This window comes from Pinus tabuliformis, chromosome 9, assembly GCF_031772625.1.
Source record: "Pinus tabuliformis cultivar Carrire ecotype Pingquan chromosome 9, CPIR1, whole genome shotgun sequence".
In the NCBI taxonomy this organism is placed as follows: domain Eukaryota; kingdom Viridiplantae; phylum Streptophyta; class Pinopsida; order Pinales; family Pinaceae; genus Pinus; species Pinus tabuliformis.
Window position 1 is genome coordinate 550,802,984 of NC_142307.1, and position 19,433 is coordinate 550,822,416.

Genomic DNA, 19,433 nt, shown 5'->3' on the forward strand with positions numbered 1-19,433 from the left:
CTTGTAGAGACCAGTGTATAGGGCAGCGTGTAGGCTTCCTTCTTGACTGCGTCTAGGGCTTGTAGAGACCAGCGTATAGGGCAACGTGTAGGCTTCCTTCTTGACTGTGTCTAGGGCTTGTAGAGACCAGCGTATAGGGCAGCGTGTAGCCCTCCTTCTTGACTGCGTCTAGGTCTCATACTAGGGCTCCTTACCTTCTGCGTTTAGGGCTTCCTCTCTTAGATTTCTCTTCCACTAAAACTCAGAACAAGTGGAGAGAAATCAAGAGTGAAGTGTGTGTGAAATGACTCTCAAGTCATCTCCTTTTATACTAAAACGTTGAGCACATGTGGGGGTAATTTGGTCGCTGGCCGACCTTGACGAATTATAAATTCATAACTCCATGAATACTTATCAGAATCGGATGATCTTTTGATCAATCCTACACCTCTCGATGAGAGGGATCCAAGAAAAATATCAGCGGCCATAAATAAGATGACCCACAGGGAGTTTGGCCCTAGTTGCCAATTCTAACACTCCCTCTAACTAGGGAGAACTCCATCCGCTGATCCATCTGCCAGACTGTACTATCTCTGCCATTAGTGCCCTGCACTACTCTGCTTTGTTGAACCATGAAGAAGAAGAATTGATTGAGAATGTCTCATACCATTCTCTACTCACTCGCAGTAAGTTCCATATGAAGAGAGTGTGTCATGCCACTCTTACTGATCCCAGATCAGTTCCAAAAGAGAGTGAGTCATATCACTCTTACTGACCCAAAGTCAGTTCCAATTGATCCCAGATCAATATCAAAAGAGAGTGTCTCAAACCACTCATACTGATCCCAGATCAGTTTCATTGATCCCAGATCAATGGAGGTCATCCTAGCATAGGGAGTACGGTAGAATCTAGATATAACGATGCGTTCATCGATAGTACTACTATGGTCCCTAACCCCATTTCCCTGCTCATTGGCCAGATGAGAGGTACTTCCCATGAGTCCTAGACTGCATGGGTAGGATGCCTCGACAGGAGAACCACTCATCCTGTCCATAAGTCGCCACGGGGTATCACAGGGGAAGGCTGAACCATTCACCTTGTACACAACACACCATTAGGGGAGGGTGAGTCACCCTATGGTCGCTTGTTGCTCCAAGAAGTACCCCAAGCCCCCGGAGCTCCCAGAGCTCAATGCATGCATCATGCAGGACCCTCATAAGAGGGTCTCTCAACGATTCCAAGTAGTTCGAGAAAGTCACAAATTTGACCTTTCCCCAGGGCTTTGATAGAATGTTTGCGACCTGTACATCAGTCTCAATGCAATGGAGCCTTCTCTCTCATCGATGTGCCATATCCTAGATAAGGTAGTATCTGATGTCTATATGTTGGAGCAATCAGAGAATACAGGATTCCTCAACAATCGAATCCCCCCCTGGTTGACACGGAAGATCACGGTGGTATCCATCATGTGTACAATAAGCTCACTGAAGAGCTTCCACAACCAGGGAACTTCACACGAGATCATACTCATAGCTATGTATTCAGTCTCTGTGGTGCTCAAAGCAATCGTCTTCTGATTCTTGCTCATCCAAGATATCGAGCAGAACCCAAAGGGAGTCAGCACCCAGAAGTGCTCTTGCGATCCTCCACACTGCCTGCCTAATCATCATCAGAATAATCATGCAACTTCATATTTGCGACAGTGTATCTCAATTCATGAGAGATTGTGCCCTGAAGATATCTCAAGTGATTCTTGGCAGCAATCCAATGAGGCTCAACCAAATATGAGTCCAACATGCTAACTCCAAAACATATATCTAGACGGGAGTTCACCAAGAACATCAATGCTAGTATGAGTTTGTGAAACTCAGAGGCATTTCCCAAAATAGGTTCGGTATCCTTACCACATAACTTCTAAAAGTTAAGATCCATCGAGGTAATTGTGGGTTTGTAGTTCACCATTCCAAATCCGGAATCCAACTCCCTCGTACTTCTGCAAATGAGAGGGTTTGCACCTGTCAGAAAGAGGTCATCCTCAGAAGGTGTCAGTATGAGAGGTCTATCATCCACAAGCTTCAAGCAATGGTTTGGATCGACTTCACTCCTAGTGAATCTCAGCTGCATCAGACAACTATCAATACTCTCATATTAAGCCCGGGGTGTTTGCTTCAAGCCATAGGGGGCTTTCTTCCACCTGCATACATGAGATTCCTGATCATGAATCAAACCCCTTGGGTTGTTCCAAACCTGTCAACCTGCTACATGAGGGGAATGGTTCTCTTGTAAGATTTTCCTTCGGTACATCTCAAACATGTACCTTCATGCTCTTCTTGAATTTAGGCATCCCTGTCACCATCTGACTCACATCGGGTAGGGCCCCATAATAAGTAGACCTCCAATGCTATATATGAGATGTGACAACTGACATGGTCCCCAATGGACCATTCTGCAACTTGATACAAGATGCTAACCCTGAACTCAAAGATAAAAGCATCTTTGAAAATTCTATTTTCAAACATGTACCTTTCCATCGATGAATGCCACCCTGTAACCTTTGACTTCCATTGCCGAAATGGACACCAGGTTCTTCTTGCGATCAGGTACATAAAAGAGATTCTGTAAATGAATCGAGTTACCCTCATTCAATTGAGGGGTAACATTCCCTACACCCTTTTCGGGATGGGTGGCATCGACTCCAAGTATAATCCCACGATTGTTTCCATCTCTATCAAATTAGAGAGAGCACCCTTCTATCCGTTGAAGTGGCTTGAAGCACTACAAAAAATAAGCCATATGCCCAAAGAGTTTGAAGGAGAGGGCCAATACAAGATAACACTTCTTTATCTTATCAGAAACAACATTTGATTCTTCATACCTGGGGTTCCTTGCTTTCTTTGAAGAGTCGGTCGTTTCCTTGAGGACCTGCATTACTTGTCATTCCTCTGATCATTGAAGATGTCCTTGGAATGGTTGTTATCATCATCAAGTGATGTGTCCCAACCATTCAGACACTCCTTCACATAATGGCTGAACTTATTACAAACAAGGCATTTGCCTTTCCTTCCATCCTTAGATCCGGACTTCCCATTGAAGTGATCTTTAGGTAGGCCATCAAAAGCTTCCGCTGTGCCATACTGATAATGTTCTTTGCTTCGACTTCGCCCTTGGTGAATTTGAAGAGGGATGAGGAACCCATTGAGCCTTTTGTCCTTTCCCAATTGTCTTCAGTGATTGCTCTTTCACTCTTGCTTGGGCTTTGTCTTCAGCTTAGCTCCGATACCGTGTTAATTTTAGGTATGTTCTATGCTTAGAGCAATTTATTTCAATTTTCATAGTTAGCTCAATATCTTTTCCAAATTGGCAATCACATCAGCATTAAATTAAATTGCAGATAGAACATAAACATAGATCTAAGAAGACAAGTCAAGACAAGAGGACACAAGATGTGGCGCTAGCCAGGGACAAACCCTAATGTGGGGAAACACTTGATCAATTCTTCTTATATGTTCTCCAATAGTTCAGCGGGGAGAGAGAGAGATAGTACATATACAATAGAAGTCAACATCTTGACTTATCTAAATAAGAGCATAGATCATCTCAAGTAGATGATACATGAGGTAGTTGAACTCAGTTGAAGACATGCTGCTTCAACTGATTCTCCAAGGTGACTCCATCACCTATCATTGGGCTGCACCTTGTCATCACGCTCCACCTCACTGTGCTGCACCATTCTACACCCATCATCACTATGCTGGACCTTATTACCATGCTGCACACATCATACTGCTGCACCTTATACTGCACCTTCTTGTACTGCAACATCTTGTTGTACCTTATCATCTTGCTGCACTCACCAGTGTTGCGTCATAATGTACCTCACTGTACTGTATCATGTACCATTGCTGTCTTATGTGTCATTGCTGCACCATGTTGCCACACTGCTGTCCCATGTGCTTGCAACATCATGCTTGCCACCATGTGCTTTTTGCACCTTGCCCAATGTGCTTGCAACACCATGCTTATCGTATTGCTGTCCCAATTGGCTATTGCTCCACCATGTCATGCTGCTGTCCCATTTGTTAGCATGCCATTGCTGCTGTCCCAATTGTTAGCATACCATTGCTGCTGTCCCATCATTGTTGCTGTCTCATTATTGCTGCTGTCCCAATTGTTGGCATTGCTGTGACTACACTTCTAGTTAGGGAATGTGCCACTGCCCTTAACCCAACACACAACAAGACTAGCCCTCTAGTGCTGCGGCCATCCTTGAAGAGGCTCCTCCCATGCCACGTTATCCTCTCAACGCAGCCATGAAATAACTCCAACAGCTTGCTATGGCCTGCGGCCTAGCTTGCTGTAGCTTTCAACCTCCTCAATGTGCCCAAACAACCACTCAAATTCTTACGTCTAGCTTCCCTCTACTCGGCCTAACAGCCTGCCTTCTCGGCCCTAGATCCTTGGCCCTCCATCCATCAATTCGGTCACTTGAAGTGGCCTGCGGCTAGGACATCATGGACCTGCGGTTAGGGCATAATAATAACCCTCCTTGACTGCGAGTCTGCGGCTAGGGCTTGTAGAGACCAACATATAGGGCAGCGTGTAGGCTTCCTTCTTGACTACGTTTAGGGCTTGTAGAGACCAACGTATAGGGCAACGTGTAGGTTTCCTTCTTGACTGCGTTTAGGGCTTGTAGAAACCACTGTATAGGGCAGCGTGTAGCCCTCCTTGACTGCGTCAGGTCTCATATTAGGGCTCCTTACCTTTTGCATTTAGGGCTTCCTCTCTTAGATTTCTCTTCCACTAAAACCCAAAACAAATGGAGAGAAATCAAGAGTGAAGTGTGTGTGAAATAACTCGCAAGTCATCTCCTTTTATACTAAAACGTTGAGCACATGTGGGGGTAATTTGGTCGCTGGCTGACGAATTGGATGGTGTTTAGATCAATCCTACACCTCTCGATGAGAGGGATCCAAGAAAAATATCAGCTGCGATAAATAAGATGACCCACATGGAGTTTGGCCCTAGTTGTCAATTTTAACAGTCTAGGGCTTCTTTAGGACAACATCTAGGGCATCTTTAGGACAACGTCTAGGGCTTCTTCCTCCTAGATTTCTCTCACACTAAAACCTAAGACAAGTGGAGAGAAATCAAGAGAGAAGTGTGTGTGAAATGACTCTCAAGTCATCTCCTTTTTATACTAAAACATTGAGCACATGTGGGTGTTATTTAGTTGCTGGCCGACCTTGACGAATTGTCTTATAACACAAATAAATTCATAACTCCATGAATACTTATCGGAATCGGATGATCTTTAGATCAATCCTACACCTTTCGATGAGAGGGATCCAAGAAAAATATTAGTTGCCCAAAATAAGATGACCCACATGGAGTTTGGCCCTAGTTGCCAATTTTAACATTTTTGCATCTAAGTGAACCAAGCTTGCAAGTAATAGGCAATGTGACACTTCATACAAGGTTTCTCTTCCAAAATTGGGGCCTTAGTCACATAAAAATGGTACCTCCCTAGGTAGGAGTGGCTAAAATACAACCCTATTAGGTGTTTCCAACCCCAAAAGAAAGTGACATGTCCTCAATCCTCCCTTCAATCAATAGGTGTCATGTGAATAATGATGGAATGGAAGGGGAGAAGGGGTCTCAAGGCTAAATGCCATGGTCAAATGGGTAGCAATAATGAGGAATTCCACATATTGGGCACACATATGTGAGGAGGGAACAATTGTGGATGCATGAGTTACCCCTACCTTTGTTTTTCCACCCTTGCTTTTTCTTGATTTTTCTTTATATTATTGCTCAAAGCTCTAGGAAATGAGAGCACACTGTGAATGATGTATAATAGTGGTTACCCCTTTGTGGTGGGGCAATTCATTGCTTGCCATGGGTTGGGACATGAAAGGGTTCCTTTTTTATGATATGACAGGGCAACATTGGTCCAAGGAACCGGGTGATGGCCATAATGATAAGGGGTAGAGCTTATGCTTGGCTTTTGCCCATGTTCTAATATTAATGTCTTGACCATCTTTTGCATTTTATAATTTTCTTTATTTTGTTTCTTGCTTGTGGACATTATATGCCTTTTCCTTTTCTTTTAGTTGCATCAACCTCTTGGGGCAACATTTCCAGGCCCAACCCAGATATGTGGAAAGGGGAATGGGGTGTGCTAGATCCTAGTGAAGTAATGGACAAGTGGACCCGGAGAAGGAAGATGAAACAAGGGCTTGTAATGCACAGAGGGGAGTGATAAGTATGGAAAAGGGATAGATAAGACATGCTATCTCAATCATGGATTCCCAAGTAGTGCTCCTTCCTAAAGCAATAAGCCATTAGGGGCTGTTTGCCTAGACTAGGGTAGAAAATTAACCCCCTATTTAAGGTGAGGGAACAAGACTACGACCAAGACCCTTCTTTCTTCCAAGTCACCCAATAATCCATGCCAAATAACCAAGATACAAACAAGCATAAGCGCCCAAATGAAAATTGAATAAGCACCTTTTGACCAGGGGCCCACCTGCCAACATGTGATCCTAACAAATGGGCGAGGGGACATATGATTGATGCAGGTGGTGGAGATATAAATGACACGTCACATCAACAACTAGGTGGCTCTCAAGGGCTACCGACTGGAAGAGATGACTAAGAGAAAAATTCTCCTATGGGGTCACCCACTTTTGGTGGGTAACATCTGACTCCAACTGGGACATGAGCTCGCCATAGAACGCATGATCCATGTACTCAGACGGGGAGGTCATGAGAACTCCAACTATCTCCTAGGACTACAAACCTGTAACTTGCACATTACAATACAATTGTTGGGAGTATATGCAATGGACATACTTTTATCGCCCTTGTTTTTCATCAAAAAAAATAATCCATAATTAAAAGTAAATCTATACTAACATGCAAGTGTATTCTAAATGCACCTATTCTAGCATGAGAGTGTAATATGATGATGTTAGCTATGCAAACATAACATGCATGACATGTAAGGTCAAATAACTAGGAAAGGGGTTATACGCTTGGTAGTTTTGGGTGCAGTTTCAGTCTAGGATTAGGAGCAGTCTCTTGGTTCAACAGGAAATTGAAGTTAGTTGCGCTGAGTTCTGTTGAGGCCATGTACATGGCTTCTAGTTTGGCAACCTTTGAGACCATTTGGCTTTGGAAACTTCTTGTTGGGCTTTTTGATTAGGAATTAGAGCAGACTATCATTCACTATGACAATCAGAGCTGCATCAAGCTCTCTGAGAATTTGATGTTTCGTGACAAGTTGAAGCACATTCGGACCAGGTACTGCTTCATTAGAGATTGTGTGCAGAAGGGAACAATGAAGCTGCAATACATCCCTACAGATGAGCAGGTAGTAGACATTTTGACCAAGGCCTTGATGAAGGCAACGTTATCAGAACCTTGTTGAAGAATGTAACTAGCTTCGTTCTTTGTAATTGTACTTGTCAAAAGAAAATTTATTATTAAAGCATGGGTTTCATGCTCGGGTCAAAGCTTTCTAGGTCAAAGCCTCCATTGAAGGCTTCTAGGTTTTGTCTCGAGTCATTAGAGTCATTGTCATTTTTATTAGATCTTTCTTGGGCTTTTGTATGTAAAAATAATGATTTTTGAGTCAAAAAGGTAATTTGTCACCTCCACACCAAGTCGGCCCTGTCCCCATGAAGTTGGCCTACATTAGGGCAATTCGACCTAGCAGAAAGGCTATATAAGGAGAGACAATTCGACCTATTTGTCACATTCACTCAACAAGTTCGATCTTCAAGCAAGAGAGGTAGAAAAAGAGTGCGAAGTAGCTAGAAGAGGACGAAGTTTGCTGGGAAGACCTAAATCGAGTTTTGGGCTATCTATCTCTCACATGTGCGAAGTTTTTGGGTAGTTGCTGGGGCGGAAAATCTGTGTCTATTGTAGGTCCGAAACTCTGTTGCTGGGGGGCGAAAATTTCTGGACTGAAGCTGCTGCTGGGAAGCTGTCACTTGGAGTATTTTGTCAAGATCATCTGTTGCAGGGAAGGGCTGACTTGGTGGTTGGAGGAGGTCTTTGTCTAGGTCTAAGAAGTCTAGAAGTGTCTCATCTTGATTTGAATCTATTGAAGGAAGAGTTTTTGACTAGGTTTTCCCCTTATAGGGGTTTTGCCCTGGCTGAGCGCCTACATCTTGTGTCTCTTGTTCTTGTGATCTTCATACACATATAATTTGGTAATTGCTTGATGAAAGATAAACTAATTAAGAAGTAAAATAGGCCAACATAATTCACAAGTAATTATCAAGAAAGAGGAATTAAACCCTAAATCCTACTAGCGTTGGTTTCTCAACAAACCGGACCAGTGATTGAACCGGTAAACCCCTCAGATTGGGAACCGGCCAAAATTAGACTGGAACTGGTAAAAAGCTGGACCAAAAAACCAGTGAACCAAAAACACAAAATATTCAAATTTTAAAGAAAACCGTATATATTTATGTGCATCCATTTGAATCGAAACCATTTATACACAAATAAGCGAAAGTTTTCATTTATAGAGCATGTAAGTGTGCACATAACCAAAATAACACGGAATGCAATCCATCTTTGAACCGAAAATACATCAAAAAACATGACCTGGATGGCCTCTAGCATTAAAAATAAAATAATGCTACAACAAATACCTACATATCGTCAAAATATTTACCTATATTGGAATCTTTGTCATCAATATCACCCTCAAAGCATTAAAATAAGGTAAAAAATGCTTAGCATGTCAATTCAATATTTTGTTTGAGTGATGGGTAAATTTTTAGTAGGATCATGATAGAGGAGTTCGGCAATCAATGCCACTAACATCAAGGTACATAGAAGGATTAGTGCTCTTGATTAAATGCTAGTTTGATACCATCATACATGATAAAATCGAATGGAAACATTGTAATCCCCCCTATCCCAAATTCCTGGAAAACTGTTAAGCCTGCTAGATTTTGAGTGAGATCTAAAATTCTACTTTTGCCATATGAAATCCAATGAGGTCGGAAACACTCTCAAACATCTTGAGTCATTTCATGCTAATGTTAAAAATTTAAGTAAAAGGATGAAAATGGAAGATAAAGGAGAATATCAATTTTTACTTTGAAAATTTAACATTACCATGAATTGCATAGCAATGGTAGGGCCATAGGCCTGAATATTGGGCACTTATTGTGGGCTGGTGCCCAGTTAAGACAAAAATTAAAAGAAAAAAGGCAAAACAGGCCCCACTTGCTACGTTGTGCACGACTTTACTGTACTGAACCAGCCAAAAAGGGTTCAAGTCACCGGTCCGAACCGGTTTTTGCCTCAAAATGGTTAGACCGGCCAGTTCAGACTGGTTTGGTCTGATCCCGATAAAACTGGATGAAGGGCAAAATTGTATTCTTCAGGGATAAGTTGGGTGTTGTGCAAAACACCTTCCTCACTAAGAGGTAATGTTGAATTTGTAGCTTGGAAGGTGGTTTTGCATAGGTCATGTGCCATGACATGCAACCAACCACCTCAAATAACTCCTACAATGATTATTTAATTAATTCCCTAAGTTAGGACTTTAGACAACAGTTTAATTTAATTATTTGACTTGCTGGCCACCTTTTTGGAAAAGGTAAAAGGGTCAATGACAGATTAAGTTGTAGCCCTTGATCTCAAGAGATAAGATGAAATCTCAGCCATCCATCTCTTTGGACATTAGGGTAATGCACTTTCTGAAGGGAGTTTGAGCTGTTGTAGAGATCATTCGATTGGCACGCTTGGGCATTCAGCTGGAAAACATGCGACCAGCTACCTCAGATAACTCCTACAGTGATTATTTAATTAATTCCCTAAGTTAGGACTTTAGACAACAGTTTAATTTAATTATTTGACTTGCTGGCCACCTTTTTGGAAAAGGTAAAAGGGTCAACGACAGATTAAGTTGTAGCCCTTGATCTCAAGAGATGAGATGAAATATCAGCCATCCATCTCTTTGGACATTAGGGTAATGCACTTTCTGAAGGGAGTTTGAGCTGTTGTGGAGATCATTCGATTGGCACGCTTGGGCATTCAGCTGGAAAGAATGTTTTGACAGTCAGAGCAACAAAGTGCAGGTCGAGACAATAGGACAGCATACAGGGCAAGATGATATCAGCTAGCAGGTCAAGCAAAGGGGGTCGTACAGCCACTAGTTTCTGGGCCGTACAGGCTGAAATTTGTTGGGTGCAAAGGCTGATTTGCTGGGCTGTAAGGCTGGGCCGTACAGTGCTGCGTAGGGGTTGATTTTACTTATATTTGCTGGGACAAATTGCTGTAGAAATTTTCTGTTGTAAAAATCTGCTGTAAACTAAATCGCTGAAGCTGAATTGAAGCCCACCGTTGCTGGTTTTCCCAACACTGGGGTTTCCAGGGTTATCTGTGTCATTCTTTTATGTGTGTTTGGCTTTGTGAGTTTTGCTTCTGCTGTTTATGCTAGTTAAGGACCCAGAGTATTTTCTATTACAAATCAATTTAGAAAGCATCTTTCATTTCTGTTCTGTGATTATTTGTTGAACATCAAATCTGTAGCTGGGTTTTCAAGAATTAACAAATATAGTCAGTCAACCCATTTCTGACAGAGTTTGTTACAACTAGTCAGCAGGCAGCAAGTAGTTTTATTCCCAACTAGACAAGGCCATTCTACAAACAGGAACCTAAATCTTCTCTAGGAGCCAATAAATCATAGTCTTTTCAGATTCCTTTCAAGGGGGCTTTAATGTTTGGAAATATAAATTTGGCTTAAGTGGATTACATGAATATTTTCCCATTTATTATTTTTGTCAATAATTATTTGACAATATTAAGTGGTTGATTTTTTACTTATAATCAAAGTGGGAATGAAATCCTGACAAGGTGGATTCTATCTTTTATGTGCATTAATAATCCTTCTGCTGGGTTGTTTCCTGAACTAGCTTTTGGTGCTTGATTTTTGGATTTTGTTCCTATATTAATATGATCGTAAGGCAAAAGGTTTCTCAGCTAGTGTTTTATAGTAGCTAGTTGTATAATATTTGCATGTTGTTAATTGCAGATTTGGCCCTTATTTTTGATGTTTTTGCAAATGATTCATTCGTGTCTAGTTTTTGGACCAAAGATTAGCAATTTATAAAAGCACGGTTTTTTGAAAACCTTTTTTGTTTCCGAAGCATAAGCATAGGGTTACTTTACATCACTGAATAATATATAAACTAACAGTTTTACCATAATATGGTCATCGTAGGTGCTACAGTCTCAACAAATACTTACATGGAGGAAGGAGAGGTCTCCATTATGGACAAGAAGTGTGGACGATCAACTGTTTCTGCTTCTCCTCTGAATCATGGGGAAGTTATCGATGTTAATCCTCCACGTGGAACTAGAGATTTTCTGCCAGAGGACATGCGGCTTCGCAAATGGCTTTTTCAAAAGTTTCGAGAAGTATATCTTGTTCCTATCTATGCAATTGCAGTATTCCTAGTTGTATCACTTGAAGTTAAACCTGCTATTTTTGTTGAAGGTTTCCAGATTATTTGCATTTGAAGAAGTTGATTTCCCAGTTCTCGAATCTGAAGCACTTTTTGTGAGAAAATCAGGGGAAGAGATAACAGAACAGGTAATGCTTATCAATGCCAATTTCAACCATGATTATGTTTTCAAATAAATCATGTATATTGAAAATAGTACTAATATCGTACAAAATTGGCATCACTTCACAGTGGGCTTGAAATTTCTACAAAATTAATACTTAACCGAATTCCAGATAGGAAGTGTCATAATTCCTTCTTATACAACTTCAAAATTTACTGCAACTATCTAGCAAGATTTTACAGACATAATATTTACAACATAGTCCTTTGGGAATTCCATCAGTCCAAAATGAAAGTAACCTTTAACTTCTGACCTGTAAAATACTAAAACGTCAAAACAGAAGTAATGTAGATACTAGAAACAAAATCCCCAATCTAATAGGATTTTATCTGATTCACCAGTTTCTGTGGACATCTTATTTTTTGTCAGATCTTGTCCTCCCTCAGAAATGCGAAGGATCCGAATCTTCATTCCTGAAGTTGCTAGTCAGAGTGTCAACCTCTGCAAGTTCATCCATCTCTGTGTTCTTGGGAAATTTTGTCCAATAACTGAAGTCCTTTTAGCATTAAATTCTAAGTTACCCAAATGATTAAAAGTAGAAAACTAAGCTAAAAGCATCAATTCACTTAGTTTGTCATCAATCAATAACGTGGGAAGGTTATCATAAACAAAAAACAAGGAATAGAACGAAAGGGATAGAGAGTTTCCCAGGATAAGAAATGTGAACCCACCCCTTCCCAGTGTATTTTATGCACATCAAATTGATTAATAATGCATTTACATAGTGTCTTTCACCCTGGTGGACAAGTGGAAGTATCCTCATCTTGGAGTCTTGGGCATGCAACAAATAGCCAAGCAGAGGCTTATGCCATCTTCCAGAGGCTTCTTCAGGTCTCTTTTCTAGATCTGAGTAGCATAATAATATTGGGAGACTCAAATTTTAATTTTCCATCTTCTCCTTCATTCCTCTCCTACGGAATTTTCAAGTCATATTCAAAATAATCCATTTCTTGTTGTCAAGAGTTAGGGACTACTGAAGATTCCATCTTTTATGAATTAATAACAAGGAGGCTGATCTCCCCGCAAACCAAAGTATCAACTGGGAAGTGATCAATGACAGGGTGGGTAACTTTCCTATCCATTAACAATGTGATTCGAGCCGAGTGGAAGGAGTGGAGGAAGTCACATCCAGCCCATGATTGGGGCTGGTACATGGATAGCTTCGGCGTTAGCTTGATATTATGCGGAGGTGGGTTCATGTATTACTCCTGGCACACTTGTAGGGGAGTAAACATGCACATTTTAAGGACACAGCAACAAAAACGAGTTTAATTGTTTTGATGGCTCAAATGGTTTAGGGGGATGGTGGAAATGGGAGATGTGCTTGTCACATACCTCCAATTCCCCTGGGAAGTAGATTGAGCACTCATCTAGTTAGATTGTGTTTAGGTGGGAGAAATTTGATGGGAGGCATTGCATTCCTATTCTAGAGAATTCTATGGCTTTTCTTTTCGCATTGTGGGAGATTGCTTGGTCACGTGAGGTAGAGCTCACTTTCCCAGTGGCAGATTACTCTGTCAGATTCAATGACAGGGGTGCGGGAGACTTCTATGGAGAAACATTGGCTGTGGGATTGGCAGAGGAGTTTGAGGTTGATGGTTGAGGCCAGAGTTTCCTTGTGTGCCCATTCAAGGTCGTCACTTGATTGAAATTCCTCCTTGGGTGCTGTTGCTTTGCTTTTTTGCATTGGCTCTCCCTCAGTAACCAGCTGTCAGTCCGCCAATTGGGTTTGTGGGAGCTTGCTTGCTTTATTAGCTGTTATCTTTGGACTACTGTTTGGAAAATTGACAATTAGGACAGCTAGAAGCAAGGTCAGCTGTGTGGGAAGCGTAACAGTTAATCCATGGTTTTGGTTGGACTTGGATGGGGAGTGTTCTAGCTCAGTTTTTGGTTTGCTCCGCCAATTAGCTATGTTGTGACCAAAATTTGGCGAGGTCTATGAGCATGAAGATGAATCTGGGAGGCCAAGTAGAGAAGAGGTGAGCTTGAAATACAAAGGTTGCAGGGAGAAATCCTTTAGCTCCATCTAAGATACAATCAACTGGCATCTGGCTTGGCCTTCATGATGAAAATTCTGGTAGACAAAAGGACACATCTCCAATAGTCGGAGGAGGAAATTGGTACCCCTTGGTTCCAAATTGGGGAGCTGCTTCAAAGCCTGGATCAAGCTTGGACGACCTCTCCTTCCTCTGACAGCTCTATGAGTTCTGTTTCTGCCAGGGTTCCTGATTTGAATGTTAGTGCTCTTCTTTAGGAGCCAGAGCAGTTACTCAGGCTTCCAGGTCTTCACTAGCTATATAGTTGTTATAGGGGTCAAATTTTGTTGTATATTGGGTGTGCTTTAGCATATATATGCTTGGAGAAGAAATCATTTAGAAGTCTTTTGCTATCACTTTTGGATAGATATTAGGCAGGTTGATGAGACTGTGTTGATAAGACTGAGCCATCATGTTTGTAATTTTACTGTACTGCTACGACCCCATGCACATATTTTAATCTAAAAATATTTCCAGTTCTGGTTAAAATAAAATAAAATAATGCACTCACATAGTGTCAAGATGGGAATGTAAACATGAATGCAAATCGATATTGAATGAGACACACCGTGGATCAACTCTTTGTCTATTACTTTGGGACAATACTCTATCATGAAATTCTTCCCTTTGGCCTTGGATCGCAGGAGAGACATATTTAGAGGTGGATGGCCCGCAGGAGTGTAGTGTTTCCTCATCTTCAATAGACAATTCTATTGAACTCTGAGGATGTTGATAAGAAGCGAAGTAATGGATTCCTTGATTTGTGCCTTAATTCAAGGAATCAAATTTTGTGATCTTCTTAGTCATGTACGAGTTCCAGTGATGTGGATGAGTTCAAGAAGCAGTTTGACTAGTGCGAGTTTGTGGAGGACTGAGTTATCTGTTCTCTAGTGTGAGTTAGTTTGGGAACTGAAAGAACAAGTGGAGTTAGCCTCCTAAATTTTAGGATGAACTAGTTAACAAGTTGTATTAACTGTTGTTAACTAGAAAAGTACTAGTTTGACTTCCCAAATATAGAATTCACTAACAATAGCCAAATCGAAGTGCTTATAAGGAGACCGAAGGCACACCTTATATAACTTGAGCACGAGTTTGTGAGCAAGTGAGCTTGTGGAGGAACAGGCCAAGAATTTTTCTCTTGTGCAAGTTGGAGAAGGAAGGCAGCCTTGAGAAGTGTGCTGAAAAATAGGAGAAATTCCTATTTTTTAGGAGCTGGGAATGCGCTAGGAAATAGGGGCCTATTTCCTAAGGAATGCACATAGATTTAGGAGCTCGGGTTTGCACAGTTTTCAAGGAGCAGATCAGCATTCTAGCAGGTGTTTCAAGCCTAGTTTAAGGCAGACAGAATATTGTATTTTCTGATTGAGACAAGCTGGTTGTAAGAGATCTGTAGCTTATTCTTCTTCAATAAAATTCTCAAGCAAGTGAGGGTTTTCCCAATTGGGTTCCCTAGAAAATTGTTGTGTTCTATTGTGTGAATTTGTGCAATTATTTCTGTTCCTATTCCGCTGCTTCTAGTAGAGAAATTCTGTGATTATATGAAAAGAAAATTGTTTTCAGATTGTTCATATTAGCAGATCAGAATTTCGTGGAAATTCTACATGGTATCAGAGCTGTGAACAGAAATTAATTAGAACATAGTCTTCAAGTTTGAAAGATGACAACTCACATAGGATTAGGATTGCGAGAGCAGGATAGATTGGATGGCTCTTCAAATTTTGGTGTTTGGAAGGTTTGGATATTGTTCCTGTTGGACAAGTTTGGACTGAAGGAATTCGCTGAGAAAGGTGTTGCAAAACCTTCAGATCCATATGAGTTGAGGCTCTTCCAAAGGCAGATGGCCAAGGCCAAGGCCAAGAGGATGATCATGGATGGACTCCGTAGTCCCTCATGTTGCAGGTAAAGATACAACTAAGGACATGTGGGATGCCTTAGTCAAGCTCTACTAGAATTCTTCCGAGAACCAGAAGATGGTTCTCAAAGAGAAGCCGAGGACAATCAAGATGTAGAAGGGTGAGTGTGTAACTGCCTATCTCACTAGAATTCAGGAAGTTCATGATGAGCTAGCAGCTGTTGGAGAGCAACCCATGGACACAAAGTTAGTGGGTGTGGCTTTCAATGGTTTACCAAAGATTGGCATACTTTTGGTCAAAGCATTACTGGACGAGATAAGTTGCCGGATTGGGAACGCTTAGGGAGTGACTTCATCTAGGAGGAGCTAAGGCTTAGATTAGTTGAGACTTCCAGCATCAGTGGCGAGGATTCCAAGGTTAGGAAGGAGGAGGAAAATCTTGCTCTTGTAGGTAAAGTCAAAGGCAAGAAAGGCAAAGGGAAGAGCGAGAATAGTTAAATGGGTGACAAGAAGAAGACAGATCTAAGTAAGATCAAATGCTTCCATTGCCATTTTTGGACACTATGCTTCTAAGTGTCCTAATTGGAAGAAGAAGGGGTTGAATAAGGAGCATGTAGCTGTATCAACTGAGGTAGATGATTTTGCTTCTCAGTTTGAGAAGGATTTCTTATTGATAGCTTGCATGGCAAGCTCAGTAGGGAGTAGTATGTGGTATATTGATTCAGGAGCCTCTTTCCATATGACTAGGAACAAGGAGTATTTCAGCTAGCTGGATGAGAAGGATATGCAGGTGAATATTGAGCTTGGAGATAATGGCAAGTATGCTACCAAGGGAGTTGGTACTGTCAGCTTTGAGAGGGAGTCAGGTAATCCTCTTCATCTCAAAGATGTTCTCCATGTTCTAGGGTTGAAGAAGAACTTGGTTTCAGTAGCTGTCCTTGAGGACAAAGGGTATGATGTCATCTTCGGCAGAGGTAAGGCTTACCTCAAGCATCTAGCTTCAGGAGCAGTGAAGTAGATAGGTGTGAGGATGAAGAATCTCTACAAGTTATAGGTAGAGACAGATGCAGCCTTGAGCAGTAAGGTAGGTTGTGCAGATGTTGGTGAACTTTGGCATAGGCGCATGGGACACTTACATCATGGGGTGCTGAAGATTCTTCAACAGATTTCCACAGGATTACTAGCATATGACTTTGACAAGAATGGAGTGTGCAAGGGGTGCACGCTTGGCAAGTATGCCAAGTCTTCTTTCCATGGTCAGGACAACAGAGGCAAAGGGATTTTGGAGTTGGTGCATTCAAATGTGTGCGGGCCCTTTTCTTCTCCATCACTGATGAGACACAAGTATTATGTTACTTTCATTGATGATTTTTCTCGGAAAACTTGGATTTATTTTATGAAAAAGAAAGATGAGGTCTTAGATAGGTTCATGGAGTTTAAGGCCTTGGTAGAGAAGTAGACCGAGAAGAAAATCAAGGCAGTGAGAAGTGACAATGGTGGAGAATATATCTCCAATGCCTTCAAGGAGTTTTGTGCAAAGGAAGGTATTAGGAGGGAGTTTATAGCACCTCATAACCCTCAACAAAATGGGGTGGCTAAGAGGAAGAACAAGAGTATTATTGGAGCAGCTAGAGCTATGTTGCATGATCAAGATCTGCCTATGTTCTTGTGGGTAGAAGCATGCAACACTGCAATATTTTTGCAGAACAGGAGTCCACACAGGGTGCTTGGACGAGTCACACCAGAGGAGGCTTTCACAAGCAAGAAGCTTGATGTTTCACACTTCCAGATCTTTGGCACAAAGGTCTACTATCATGTGTCCAAGGATAGTAGGAAGAAGCTGGATCCCACAACAGAAAAGGGAATTTTCGTGGGATATAGTGAGACATCTCAGACATACAGGGTGTATCTTCCAAGTCTCAGGAAGACAGTTCTCAGGCAAGATGTGAGATTCTAGGAGAATCAGGCTCTGAGAGTTTCCTTAGAATGTGAGCAACTTGCAGTACATGAGGAGGAGCTACTCGCTCCCAAACAGGAGTCACAACTAGCACCTTAGAGTCAGTGACAACCACAATCGAGTGGCAAGAGGGTAGCATAAGAGGATTTGCAGCATGATGAGTAGGAGAAACCAGGTCGAGAGCAGACAGATCAGATAGAGCCCCGCACCACAAGGAGGAAGAAGGCCAAGTGGGCCGAGAGGTTGATTTAGGAGGCTCAGGAACAAGTCGAGGCTCCTAGCACCATGTTTATGCAAAGTAAACAACCACAGAGGTACACAGGGTATATGGCACTGATGACAGAGTTGGTGGACACTAAGCCTTCTTCTTATAAGGAGGCAACTTCTTAACAGGTTTGGCAGGATGCCATGGTAGAGGAATCTTCCTCTATCATGAAGAATGATGTCTAGGAGATTGTTCCACGACCCGAGGGGAAATCGGTAGTTGGATCCAGATGGGTGTACAATTTGAAGCATGGAGCAGACGGGAGCATGGAGAAGTTCAAGGCCAGGTTTGTGTCCAAGGGCTTCTCACGGATTGAGGGCATATACTACGAGGAGACTTTTGCCCTAGTAGCACAATATTCATCCTGTTGATTTTGGGTAGCATCGAATGTGCTATAGCCTTGAAATTTGGTGGAGAGGCTAAGGTACATGAGATCTCTAAGACCCAGAAATTGTTTGGAGAAATTCCACCAGGATGAAGATATATTAAAATAATTAATATTTTTAATGGGTCCCTAAGTCTAAACATAGGAAAATAAAAATATTAACGTGTTTAATATAAATGGGTGAGAAAGTTCTAAGTGACGAGGATCAAGCCAGTTCTAATCTTAGCCGTTTATTAGGGACTTAATTTCGGCCGTTGAATCGTCAACAGGAAAAGTATAAGAGGAGGCTTGAGGGTCAGTTGGAGATACACCAAGAGAGATCAAGAATTCGATTTTTTGGGGCTGGGTTTGCTAAGGAAATTGAGTGAGTGATCAGTTGTAGTGAGGAGCAGTTTAGGAAGGGATTTCGATCCAAGGCTGAAGAATATATATCAGAGAGGCAACAAAGTGTTGGTAGAGGCAGCGCAGAGCCTAGGAGGGCTGATGCAGAGGCTAAGGAGGCCAGCACAGATGACGCAAAGGGTCGTAGAGGTTGACGCAAAAGTCGAAGAGGGATTTAGAGGCAACGCTGGGAGTGTCTGTGGGGTAGACTGGGCACTGATCAGCTGACACAGAGTCGAGGAAGCGTGACGCTATTCCTGAAGGGTGACGCAGTTTTATAGGAGTGCTTGGAGTAGCTTTCACTATCCAGCACAAGGAACAACCAAAGTCACTGTGGGATTGTTCATCCGGTTGCTGATTTGCTGGAATATCTATCTCTGGATAGAGGTACTACTACCGAGGATATTCCCTAAAGGGTGAGCCATTTCTGGCATCCTAGTTGTATTCAGAAATCTGCTTAATAATAAAACCCTCTATATGCTGCACCGGTTTTCCCAAATTGGGTTTTTGGGGGACAATTGTCCAAAAATAACAATGTCCCTTGTGTGATTGTCTCAGTTTATTTCAGTACATGATCTGTATATCTATGAAGGTTGCATTTGTGTTTACTTCGATGTTTATGCAACTAAATAACTTGTTAATGTAAAGAACAAGTAGGAGATAGTAAACCAGATATTGCAGTAGGGGTTTCTGATGTGTTAGATTCAGGAATTTTCACATGGTATCAAAGTGATTGTAGATCATAGGCCACTGAAGGCATCAACAGGGAAATCTAAGAGTTTGCAGCAGAGAAGCAGTTGTCCCGAGAGACAATGCTACTCTAGAGCCAGAGACGTAGAAGGAAGAGTGACGCAGTGCAGAGAAGGTGACGTAGAGGCTCATGCAGTGCCTCTGTCAACATTCTGAGCTAGGAGAGGGTGACG

At 41.8% G+C, this 19,433-nt stretch overlaps 1 protein-coding gene across 3 annotated transcripts in view; it reads left to right on the top strand.

Moving 5' to 3' along the window:
- The window catches only part of LOC149149696 (histidine--tRNA ligase, chloroplastic/mitochondrial-like), a 271,220-nt gene that overhangs the window by 29,241 nt on the left and 222,546 nt on the right, over positions 1–19,433 (top strand). For all 3 annotated transcript variants that reach the window (XM_089438614.1, XM_089438613.1, XM_089438612.1), the window contains exons 2-3: positions 11,228–11,424; positions 11,504–11,599. In XM_089438614.1, coding sequence (XP_089294740.1) covers positions 11,228–11,424; positions 11,504–11,599 — 293 coding nt within the window. The remainder of the gene's footprint in view (positions 1–11,227; positions 11,425–11,503; positions 11,600–19,433) is intronic.